The 12,533-nt window shown below is 49.6% G+C and overlaps 1 protein-coding gene across 3 annotated transcripts in view; it reads left to right on the forward strand.

Moving 5' to 3' along the window:
• The window catches only part of SLC5A1 (solute carrier family 5 member 1), a 48,019-nt gene extending 35,486 nt beyond the window's left edge, over positions 1 to 12,533 (forward strand). For all 3 annotated transcript variants that reach the window (XM_084819874.1, XM_084819875.1, XM_084819876.1), the window contains 3 exons: positions 7,258 to 7,473; positions 8,158 to 8,260; positions 11,548 to 12,533. In XM_084819874.1, the coding sequence (XP_084676000.1) occupies positions 7,258 to 7,473; positions 8,158 to 8,260; positions 11,548 to 11,759 (531 nt within the window). In that variant the 3' untranslated portion in view covers positions 11,760 to 12,533. The remainder of the gene's footprint in view (positions 1 to 7,257; positions 7,474 to 8,157; positions 8,261 to 11,547) is intronic.

A 12,533-nucleotide genomic window follows, 5' to 3' on the forward strand; every position in this document is an offset into this window, starting at 1 on the left:
CGCGGCGGCTCTGCGGAGCAGCCGGCCAGGCCCAGGCCAGAGCTGTCCGCAGCTGGATTTCCGGCTGCGGAGGGCTCTGGGTAAAAAACAAACAAACAAACAAAAAGTGTACGCAAATGGCGGTGGCTACGGCCGCCGTCATTTGCATTCCTTATTTTTGGCCGTCTTAGTCTACGTAAATATTTACGTAGACTATGACAGCGAAAATAAAGGGGAACGCAAATAGCGTAGCGGGCGCTATTTGCATCCCTTTTTCATTCGCCGTTTTAGCCATTTTAGCATTCGGCCTCACTGAGATCTGTGGCGGAATTCTCTGCCATCCCTAATTCTATGGTGTTGGCTCCCCCGTCTAGCTTTGTGTCATCTGCAGATGTGATAAGCAACCCCTCTACACCCTCCTCCAAGTCATTTGTTAAAAACATTAACAGCACGGGACCGAAGACAGAGCCCTGAGGCATTCCCTCCAGGAGGATGCCAAGCTTTCAATTAGCACTCTTTGAGTACGGTTACTCAACCAGCTGTAGATCCACTTAATTTGTAGTATTGTCCAACCCACATGTCAACAAGGATATAATTAGAAACCTTGTCAAATATACTGTGTCCACAGCATTCCCACGATCAACCGAACTAGTAACTCTATCAAAACTGGAGATAAGATTGGTCTGTATGACTTTCTCTTGACAAACCCATGTTGTCAAGCATTAGTGAGCAACGCATTATTTTCTAGATGTGCGCTGACTGACCATTGTTTGAGAATTTTCCCTGTATGGACACTGGAATATTGTCCACACAGGAACATTATTCCAGTCATTAATGTCCAGCAATTGAAATAACAGTCCCAAGGTGCTGGAGACATGAACTCATGTAAAGTTGCTCAGTGTTCTCTAGCCGTGTCCTTACTTAGTCTGGGCTGGTTGCAACATAGAAGGCAGTCGGAGCTCAGAGGAGAGAGAATTCCGCAACCAGATTGCTACTGCCGAGAAGACCCTCCAGTGAGTTACAGATAATTTAGCTTCTGCCAAGGATGGCATCCTCAGAAGGGCTTCTCCGGCTCGGGCAGGATTTTGTGGGGAAAGGCGTTCCTTCAGGTACCTGAGCCTTTTAGGGCTTTGTACATTAGTGCTATCACCTTGAATTGGGCCTGGTGACTGATAGGTAGCCACTGCAGATCTTGAAAGGTTGGTGTGGTACAGTACCTTAGGCACTTCTGTTAACGCTCTGGCCACTGCATGCTGCACTACCTGTAGCCTCCGGACCATCCACAAGGGCAGCCTCACGTAGAGGGAGTTGCAGTTCTCTAACCAGGAGATTACAAGAGTCTGAATAACTATGACCAGGCTATCCCTGTCCAGGAATGGCCATAGCCAGCGAAGCAGCCATAGCGGGAAAAAGGCACTTCTGGCCACTGAAGCCACCTGGGCTCCTGGCAGCAGAGCGGAATCCAAGCGCACCCCCAAGCTATGCACCTGCTTCTTCCAGAGGAGTTGTCTTGGGTTTGCTGTAACTGTCTCAGTGATAGGGCTGAGCACCAGCCAAGTAGTAAGCCAGGCCCATGTTCCAGCAGACAGGTTTCAGTTCAAGGGAGTTCAGGCAAAGGTGGAAGTGAACAAGATAACAGGCACAGGGTCAAAGCACAGGCAACCAGTCAAACACAGTTAGGCAGTCAGATATATAAACAATCCAGTGGCAGAGTCATAGAATCATAGAATAGCAGGGTTGGAAGGGGCCCACAAGACCATCGAGTCCAACCCCCTGCTCCATGCAGGAATCCAAGTCAGAGCATCCCTGACAGATGGCTGTCCAGCCTCATCTTGAAGGCCTCCAGTGTGGGAGAGCCCACCGCCTCCCCAGGTCATGGGTCCCATTGTTGTATTGCTCTAACAGTCAGGAAGTTTTTCCTGATATTCAGCTGGAATCTGGCTTCCTGTAAGCTGAGCCCATTATTCCATGTCCTGCGCTCTGGGATGATCAAGAAGAGATCCTGGCCTTCCTCTCTGTGATAACATTTCAAGGAGCTGAAGAGCGCTATCTTGTCTCCCCTCAGTCAGCTCAAGGCTAAACATGCCCAGTTCTTTCAGTCTGTCTTCATAGGGCTTTGTTTCCAGTCCCCTGATCATCTTCGTTGCCCTCCTCTGAACCCTCTTCAGCTTGTCTGCATCCTTTTTAAAATGTGGTGCCCAGAACTGGACACAGTACTCCAGATGAGGCCTAACCAGTGCTGAGCAGAGGGGAACTAGTACTTCCCAGGATTTGGAAGCTATGCTTCTATTAATGCAGCCCAAAATAGCATTTGCCTCTTTTGCAGCCACATCACATTGTTGGCTCATCTTCAGCCTGTGATCTACAACAATTCCAAGATCTTTCTCGCTTGTAGTGTTGTTGAGCCCCATATCGCCCACCTTGTAACTGTGCATTTGGTTTCTTTTTCTAGGTGCAGAACTTGGCATTTATCCCTGTCAAATTTCATTCTGTTGTTTTCTATCCCGCCCAATTTTGTGTCATCTGCAAATCTGATAAGCATTCCCTGCACCTCCCCCTCCAAGTCATTAATAAAAATGTTGAAGAGCACTGGGCCCAGGACTGAGCCCTGCGGTACCCCACTCGTTACCTCTCCCCAGTTTGAGAAGATCCCATTGATGAGCACTCTTTGAGTCCGATTCTGTAGCCAACTGTGGATCCACCTGATGGTTGTTTCATCTAGCCCACTTTGAGCTAGTTTGCTCATCAGGATATCATGGGGCACTTTGTCGAAAGCTTTGCTGAAGTGTGTCCACAGCATTCCCACAGTCCACAAGGGAGGTTACCTGATCAAAAAATGAGATCAGATTCGTCTGGCAGGATTTGTTCTTGACAAATCCATGTTGGCTTTGAGTCACCACTGCATCATTTTCAAGGTGCTTCCAGGTGGATTGCTTTAGAATCTGCTCCAGAATTTCCCCAGGGATTGATGTCAGACTGACTGGTCTGTAGTTCCCAGGTTCCTCCTTTTTACCCATTTTGAAGATAGGGACAACATTAGCCCTCCTCCAGTCATCTGGCACTTCCCCCGTCCTCCATGATTGCTCAAAGAGAATAGACAGCGGTTCTGAGAGTCCTTCTGTCAGTTCCTTTATTACTCTAGGGTGCAGTTCATCTGGCCCTGGAGATTTGAACTCATTCAAAGTAATTAGGTGTTCCTTGACCATTTGCCTATCGATCTCAGTCTGCAATCCTGCCCCTTCAGCCTGCACTTCGCCTTTGCCAGGGGGCTCATAGACCCTCATTTGGGAGAAGACTGAGCCAAAGTAGGAATTGAGCACCTCTGCCTTTTCTTTGTCCTCTGTTAGCATTTTGCCATCCTCATTGAATAGCTGAACCACCATTTCTTTCCTCTGTCTTTTACTATGCACGTAGCTGAAGAAAGCCTTTTTGTTGCTTTTAGCATCCCTCGCTAACCTCCGCTTGTTCTCAGCTTTAGCCTTCCTGACGCCATCCCTGCAATTCTGTGCTACCTGCCTGTACTCTTCCTTTGTAGCTTGGCCATCCTTCCACTTCCTGTATGTGTCCTTTTTGTTTTCAGGTCATCTCTAAGCTTTTTGTGAAGCCACACTGGCTTCTTCTGTTGTCTTCCACCTTTTCTTCTTGTTGGAATTGTTTGTAATTGTGCCTTGAGAATTTCCTTTTTTAAAAACTCCCACCCATCTTGGACTCCTTTTCTCATCAGAGTCGCTTGCCATGGGACCTCAGTGATCATCGTTCTGAGTTTATTAAAATTGGCTTTCCTAAAATCCTGGTTGCGTGTTTGGCTACACTCAGCGTTTGCTTCCTTTAGAACCAAGAACTCAAGTATAACATGATCGCTTTCCCCCAGAGTTCCCGTAACTGCTACTTTATCCACTTAGTCATCTCTGTTGGTTAGGATCAAGTCAAGGATACACGATCCTGTAGTTCCTTCCTCCACTTTTTGTAGGAGGAAGTTATCAGCAACACAAGTCAGGAATTCCTTGGAGGGGCCATGTTTTGCAGAATTTGTGTCCCAACAAATATCAGGGAAATTGAAGTTCCCCATTACTACTACATCATGCTTTCTTGAAACTTTGGCAGTTTGCTTTTCAAAAGTTTCATCCTCGTCTTCTCCTTGATTGGGTGGTTGGTAGTAGACTCCGAAAACCATGTTCCTTTTATTCTTTGCTCCATTTATTTTAACCCAGATGCTCTTGATGGGGCTACCAAGCTCATCCTCATGTATTTTTGTGCAGTGATATGTATTTTTCACATATAGTGCAACACCACCTCCGTTTCTGATCCTTCTGTTCTTTTTGAACAAGTTATATCTTTCAATTGCTGTATTCCAGTCATGGGAGTCATCCCACCAGGTTTCAGTTACACCTGTCAAGTCATAATTTCCCTCCCATATTAAGAGTTCAAGTTTGTTCTGTTTGTTTCCCATACTCTGGGCATTACTATATAGACATCGAAGACCATGTGCTTTACATTCTGGCTTTCTTCCTGCATGTTTATGAAGATGATTATTGGGTGCAATTAGAGCTGTTCTCTCCGTTGTGATGCATGAGCCTTCGTCCATTGTTACCCCCAACTTTACACCTCCCTCCCCTGTAGGATTCAGTCTAAAGCCCCCCTGATGAAGTTCTTCATCCTGTGGCCAAAGACGTTCTTCCCAACCTTTGTGAGGTGCAACCCATCCCTTGCCAGCAGGCCATCTTCCAGAAAGTATAGCCCGTGGTTCCAGAATCCAAATCTCTCTCGTCGGCACCACCTTTGTAGCCAGTCATTCACCTGGAGTATTTTTCGTTCCCTTTCTATCCCTCTTCTAACTACTGGAAGGATGGATGAGAAAACTATCTGGGCCCCAAAGTTCTTGAGTTTCCTTCCCAAAGCTTCAAAGTGTGACGTGATCTCTTCGTAGCTCCGCTTGGAGGTATCATTTGTTCCCACATGGATGAGAAGAACGGGGTACCTGTCAGTGGGCTTTATGAGTGCAGGCAACCCTTCAGTCATGTCTCTGATCCATCCTCCCGGGAGACAGCATACCTGGCGAGTCCACGGGTCTTCACGACATACTTGGGTTTTGATCCCACACAGCAAGGAGTCTCCCACTCCTCCTCCTCCCCTTGCTGTTGTAGGCCTTGGTTTCATCACCTCTGCTTGGCTGACCTTCAGCCTCTTCCTCGCTCTCATGTGGGGTCCCCTGTAATTCTTCCTCTGCAGGCTGCCCTCCAGTCTCATCTGCAAGTACCTGGAAACGGTTCCAGAGCTCCACTGCCTCCACTGGTGCTGAGAGGCGTCTAGTTCTTCTGCTCCTGTCACCCTTTTCTAGGGAGTATCCTCTACTGTGTTGTTCCTCACCTCAGCATTTTCCTCTTCTGCCTCAGCTTGCTGTTGCTCTCCTAGCTCCTGTACTTTGCTTTGTTACCGTAGTTCCACCGTTCTGTCCAAGAACGCTTCGTCTTCTCTTATCCTCTGGAGGGTCGACACTCGCTGCTCCAGTCCTGGATGAAGGGGCCAACCGGCTATACATTGCATTACTGATAGTTGGGTGAATGGACTGGGAGGAGAAGGTATCAGCTGGGGTCCTCAGTTCAGCACCAACCTGGCCTTGAGAGCCAGGGAGGGAAGGGCACTGCTGTGTCCCTCTCCAGGCCCCTTGTTTGGCCAAGACAGGCTTTGAGTGCCTGTACCTGACACTGGGCGCTAGGGACCGATGACAGATTCTGTTGGTGTACCGCCACCCACCGTCCAGCAGTGATGGGGGCTTGGTGCTGAGGACTCCCGGGTGGTGGCTCTGGGCCCCTCAGCATCTCTGCCTTGTCAGGGGCCCCTCGGGACTTGGTGGCTTCATGACAGCAGTGGGTGTGTCCCATTACATCAGCGGCACAGTGCATGTCACTCTTGACTACCTGGTGTTCCTGACTGATCAAAGTGGTGGTGGGCTGGGTGTGGGAGGGGGTTCATTGAAATCCTACTTATCATGGCCAGACCACTTGTTGGTGAAGTTTAGGGTGGAAGCAGCCATTCCCTGCTGTGGGGGGTGGACCCGTTAGCTTGGCCTGTCCCGGGTGGCTATTTATTTATTTATTTCATTTCATTTCTATATTGCCCAATAGCCGAAGCTCTCTGGGATCTGATGGATTCCTGGGAGCCTGTGGGGAGCTTCCAGGTGGGATGATCAGTACTCCTTTCAAGCTCCTAGTCCCTAACCTAGTCCCAGTGGGATGTAGAGATAGCTCAAGTGCGGGACGCCACTGCCCTGCGCAACCTCTATCACTTTGCTGAGTCAGGCTGGCACCCTGGTTTGCCAGTGAGCTGGGGCAATGAGGCAGGCTGAAGGTCAGCTAGAACTCAGGTGATGGAAGACTCGCAGAGGACCTGATCAGACACAAGAGCTGACGATAGAGCCTGTTCTGTAGCAGTTCTGGCAGGAAAGAAGCAATACTCCTCTGCCGTCACATCCTCGGGGTGTTGCTCAGCAGGGCTCATCTGAGTGGTTTGGGTCCTGCACCAGCTAGACCTGTGGGAACATAGTGGAGAAGCCCCAGAAGCAGGCTGTGGCATGTTTGCTTCCCACCTCAAGGGTAAAATCACTTGTATCCACTCCGGCGTGGATACCATGGCGATATCAGTTCAACTCAAGATTATGTCTAGAGCACCGTCTGGTCCCATTTTATGGGGTGAATGTCAGCCAGGGTGGGATCTGCGGGGCATAATGTGGTTCTGCTCTTCCCTGAAGGGTCATCTTCTATGGCATTTTGCTGTGATTCCCCCTGCTTTTTAACGTCTACATGAAATACCTGGGAGAGCTCATCAGAGGCTCCTGTTCCCAGAGCGGCCAGCCAGCTCCCCCAAAAGGCACAACACGCAGTGGCCCCTCCTGCTCCTGTTCCCCAGCAACTGGCATTCAGAGGCCTCCAGTACTGGAGGCAACATGTAACTGTCGGGCTGGTAGCCACATCCTCTATGAATTCGTCTAAGAGGAACGGGCATTATGCTCACCATCCCTGACAGCACACGTATGAGCCAGGAAGGGTTTTTGAGTTACAGAAACTCAGTGAAGAGAATTTGGGTGCACCAGGGGAAAACAGTCTTTCAGCCCTGTATGTGGTCGATGTGAAATGTTTGAATGTTCCCCTTGGGAATACCCCTCCCCAGGGGTTTTCATAGTACAGTTGTAACCAAAGAAAGTCACCAGGTTGCCAAGAGAAGGAATGGAACTAAGCTACGCGCAGCCAACAGCCTGAGCGCTCTTTGCTGTCTTTGCAGGGGGCTTTCTGGGGCCTGGTTGTCGGGCTGCTGATCGGCCTCTCCCGAATGTTTACGGAGTTCGCCTATGGAACAGGCAGCTGTGCAGAGCCCAGCAACTGCCCGGACATCATCTGCAAAGTTCACTACCTGTACTTTGCCATTATTCTTTTCACAGTCTCTGTCGTCATAATTTTGTCTGTCTCGTTCCTGACCAAGCCCATTGACGATGTGCACGTAAGCACCCCTCCCCTTCCTCCTCCTGATCTCCCCACGCGCATTTCCTTCGCCTGCACCTTTCCGAAGGAGCCCTTGTTCTGGGGGCCCAGCATCGTCGGAGCCATGTGGTGGCTCACCGTAGCTCAGTCCCGGAACCTGTGTGGCATTCCAGGTGTGTGAAGTAATGCAGGCACAAAGCTCTGGCCACATTCGGAGCTGCTGGGGCTTCTCGGTCAGAGGAAGTGTGGCTCCCAGCCAGGCTGAGGTCCCAGCACCACACCTTCTTGGTGAGAAGTTGCACAAAGGTGGAGGCCAGACAGCCTGGGAGGGCCTGGGTTCAAATCTTGCGTGGCTATGATGCTCTGCACAGGGTGCCTCTATCAACTCAGCCTACCTCACAGGGTTGCTGGGAAGGTCCCTGAGATAAGAACTCGAGGGTGCTGTAGCTTGTGACCTGAGCAGTACTCTAGAAGTGATGAATAATTCTTTCTCGGCTTGCCAGGAATATTTGGGTACAGAGAAGGCTGAAAGAGCTGAATGGCCGGTGCATTTCTGGTCTTGCAGCCCCACAGTTCTGTGCTTGAGCCACAGCTGCTCCAGTTACAGGATCCCTTCCCTGCTTGGATCCCTAACCCTTTCCCAGCCCACAGTGGTCTCAGCTCATCAGGCTCCATCTCTGCTCTCTGATTTGTGCATCGGCAGCTCTATCGTCTCTGCTGGACACTGCGCAACAGCACAGAACAACGCATTGATCTGGATGCCGGGGAGGCCCCGAAAGAGGAGGAGGCCTATCGAGACGAACCTGGTAAGGTCGAGCCTCCCCACAGCATCTGATTAGCACCACATTTGCATTACTTAGCGTGAGGGCCAAGCGAGGTCAGCCCCTGATCGACACCCCACGGGGCCATACTCTGCCCCATGCAACGTCAGGGAGCGCTTGGGCCAGGATGGAGACCCCAGCAGCCACCACAAGCCACAGGGAAAGGAGTGCAGGCGAGGGTGAAGAGGGGCAGCTCAGATGGTGTTCGTGTGAGAGGCGGAAGCAGCGTTCAGAGCACATTTGGAAGGCCCTGCTCAGGTGAGGCGGCCACTGGAATTTTGAGGGAAGCTACAGGAATTGTTAGAAGGCTGGCAACATGCCTCAGGTTTGTGGCTTTCCACACCTATCGCATCTCTTGGGACAGTTTAGGGCTTGTCCCGTTGCAGCCCCGCCCCCTGGCTTGCTTGCTTCTAGTGTGAAGCCCCAAGCAGGAGAGGAGAAGGGGAAGGCAACATCGGTCCGATGCAGCACAAGGCTGCCCCCCCAGCCCCCCTTTGGACCAGCAGGGAGCTGGGAGAGCCCCCTGCAGCTGGCAGTCGTGCTCATCCAAAGGTGTGCTTGAGCCCTTTGCCCTGGGGCTGGGAGGGGAGTTGGATGTGGTGAGGTTTGAGGCACTTCTGACTTCATGTCTAGGGCCATGTTTCTACCCTACCGACAGAGAGATTTAACAGTCATTCCCACCGCCCAGGGAGCCCTGGGGCGACATGCTGGAGGTGATCATAGCTCCCCGCTCCTTCTTTGAAAGAGAGCTCTCTCAGTTCAGCTGAAGAAGGACCTAATGTTTAAATGTTCCTGTACCACAAGCTAAGCTTAGGGATACTTCATATCCTATCTCTCCATGATTAGGAGAGTGTCTCCTTGAAGATGCACAACTATCCTCCTATCAAAACAGTCATTTTCGTGCAAAACGCGTTAATGCGTGATGGCCTTGGATGACAAGGACAATTGAGGAATGGGTCCTCTGTATCCCAAATTATGCTTTGGGCCACCCCAAGTCATACACTCACGCATCCAGGAGAGCCTCCTCTGTGAGAAGCGAGTGCGTCCTGCCTGGCCCAGAGCTGTATGTGTGTCCTGGGCATTGCCTAGCATGGAGTGCTACACCGCTCATAGGCACAATGTGTAGAAAAAAGTACAGAACTGGTGCTGTGTCACTCAGGTTAAGCTATGAGCCACCACAGGTCGGACACCCACACATCCAGGAGAGTCCCCTCTGCATATTGGCACTGAGCCCAGTCCGGCCCAAAACTTTCTGTGTGTGCAGGGTATTGTCAGGCATGGCACACCATGTTATTAAGAGCCAAAATAAGTAAAAAAAAAATAGTTTTTTGTTTTCAGTAAACAATAGACAGAAGATCATGAGTGCTGTTATTACAAAGTCTAGTTTATAATGCATTGAGAAAAAGATTAATTTTTTTGACTTTGAAGGTATGATCTTGAATTTACTTTTCTTGAACATTGCATGTTAAATCCACCTTTATCTAAACTTACCTCTCAGTAACTAAGCATGTCTCTGCATATAATAATTTAGGGTTATTTAGGGTGGCCCAAAGCTTAATTTGGGGTGCCCAGCACCACTTCCGTATTCCCTTGTACAAACTCTGGCTGCTGTTGGCGTGGTGCACCACGCCTGACGGTGCCTGCACACACCGAAAGCTATGGGCTGGCCTGGCCCACGGTGCTCTCTCGTAGAAGGCACTCTGCTGGGAGCGTGGGTGCATGATTTGGGGTGGTCCACAGCTCAATTTGGGGTGCAGAGGACCTGCTCCATATTCGTCAGTGTCATCCGAAGTCATAAATGCATTTTGTGTAAAAATCACTGCTTCGATTGGAGAGAACCAGTTTATTTTCAAGGAGACAGTCTCCCAGTCATGAAGATGCCTGATATAAGGAAGCTCTAAGCTTAGTTTGGGGGGCAGCAACATTTAAACATTAGGTCCTTATTCAAGTCACTGATTAAGCTCCCTTTCAAAGTTTCATGCAAAGAAGAAACTGGGAACGAGCTTCAGCCCAGCGGGATCCTCTGGCATGTCGTGCTGTGAAGGGGACCAAAGAGCGCTCTGACTGTGAATTCTCGGCCCCTGCAACAAACTACAGCATCCATGGGGGAACTCCTTGGGGGGAAGCCATGCTGGTTAAACTGGCATAACACCAATGTAAGATTGTAGTGCAGATGTATCATGGCAGGGGTTGGCAGTCTTTTTGGGTCTGTGGGCACGTTTGGCAATTTGAGAAACTGTCCTGGGTACCACCACCACATGGCTACTAGGAGAGGTGCAGCTGGTCACAAAGGCCAAGGATCCTGCTCAGAAGACTGAGCACAAGGCAGAGGCAGGTCTGAGCCCCAAGGCATGAAACACCTTCCCTGAACCCACAGTTTTCTGCACCACCAGAAACCTAGTTCACAGAAATCAAATTCCTTTTCTCTCCCCCTCACCTGCCTACACATTTCCTTCCCTTCTCCTCACTGCAAGCACATGAAAAACAATGCTCACTTTTTAGCAGGATCCCTCCAAAATCCCCCCTAAACCCATTTTCTCTCCTTCTGACACACGCAGCCCCATCCATTCCAACAGGTATGCACACAACTCTCCCCAACGTTCCCCCCCTCATTGCCCCCGTTGCTTTCAGCGGGGCCCTCCAGCCCACACTGGCTTCCTGCTGTTCTCCCTACCCGCTTCCTGCTGGCTCCTCTGCCCCCCCCCCGCCAGCTGGCTTACGGCTGCCCTTTCCCTGCTCCCTCTACCCCCCTGCTCTCTTTAGCCCCTCTTTACCAGACTGAAGTGACAGGAGACCCTTTTCTTTTCCCCCTTCTTTTTCTTGGAGGCCATCCCCCATCTTCATGTCCCAGTAATGTCTCTGAGCCCCACATGTGCCCCAGGGGCATTTGTGGGAAAAGAAGATGGGAGTGGCTAGGGGTTCACTTGGCTTTGAAGCACTCCCAGCTGCTGGTGAGAAAATGGGTTACTTAAAAAAAAAAGAAAAAAAAAGTGAGGGGGCAGGGCACCTTGGTGGGCCCCAAGAAAGGTGTCTGGGGTGCATTAGTGCCCACAGGCACCATGTTGTCTACTCTTTCCACTTTTCTACTACTATTATGGTATATGAGTGGCCTGCATGGGAATGTGATGTTTTCACGTCCATCCCACTTCCAGCCTTGTCTCATAGAGAGTGATGATCTGAGTGTTAAGGAGGTGGTTTTGCTGCTGGATGTGTGGGCATCTCTCTTGGGTCCTGCCACAGTCTAGGCCTTCACCAGGGTGTTTCTGTTGCAGTCCCTGATGTGGAGGTGGGCTGTTGCAAGAAGGCCTACAACTGGTTCTGTGGCTTGGACCAGGGAGGCCCCCAGCTGAGCAAAGAGGAGGAGGAAGCCATGCAGCAGAAACTGATGGATACCACCGAAGACCCCTTCTGGAGGCGTGTGGTCAACACAAATGCCATCATCTTGTTGGCTGTGGCTGTTTTCTGCCATGCGTTTTTTGCATAGATCCAGCATCTGTGCTGCAAGGAGGTTTTTTTTTAAGCAAAGGTCTCAGTCACTGAAATTGCATTGCAAAACTATGATTTGTAAGTTGTGTCCTTATTAGACCTGAAACTTGTTTGTGTCAATTAAGTTGATTAACAGTATAATCAAATTAGTTAATTGAAAGGGTGACCATGAAACCAATTGACGGGTGAAAGATGTGGCTCTTCTCTACTCACTTGTCTGTCATGAAGACAGCTGCCTTGAAGAAGCCTCCCCTCTGAAGGGGGCCATGACCCGCAGAGGCAGTGTGGGGCGATCAAGGCTCAGTGTTTTATCGCCTGTTTTGGACTCTGTTTTATGAAGTGTGATTTTTTAAATGCAGTTTTTCTGTGCTGTTTACAATCTTGTGTCCCCCACCATGTTCTCTCATAAGTGATATGAGCTGTAAAGAAAATTTGATACGTGTATGTTCCTCTTTTATATAGTATGAAGCTATCTGGTTTTATTTTTCTAAGGCAAGAATTTTTTAATTAGTTTTTCCTCTTACACCATTTTTAGCGTTGGTTTTCCACTCCAGATTTTTTTCTTGCTGTTTTCAGTTGTCTTAGAATGTGAATTGCAAGTGTTTGAATTGTACTTTCATTACCAGTGCAATATGAGTGATCTTGAAATTATTTGAAGAAGGATTGATAACTTTTCCCCGATACCAGTCTACAACTGACATCGTATGACACTCTGTGTGCATTGAATTTATTGTATGTGCAAAAATAAATGAGCTATATTTTTTAAAATCAC

This window comes from Heloderma suspectum, chromosome 13 (assembly GCF_057233095.1).
Source record: "Heloderma suspectum isolate Gila_16-S chromosome 13, 16-S_ref, whole genome shotgun sequence".
In the NCBI taxonomy this organism is placed as follows: domain Eukaryota; kingdom Metazoa; phylum Chordata; class Lepidosauria; order Squamata; family Helodermatidae; genus Heloderma; species Heloderma suspectum.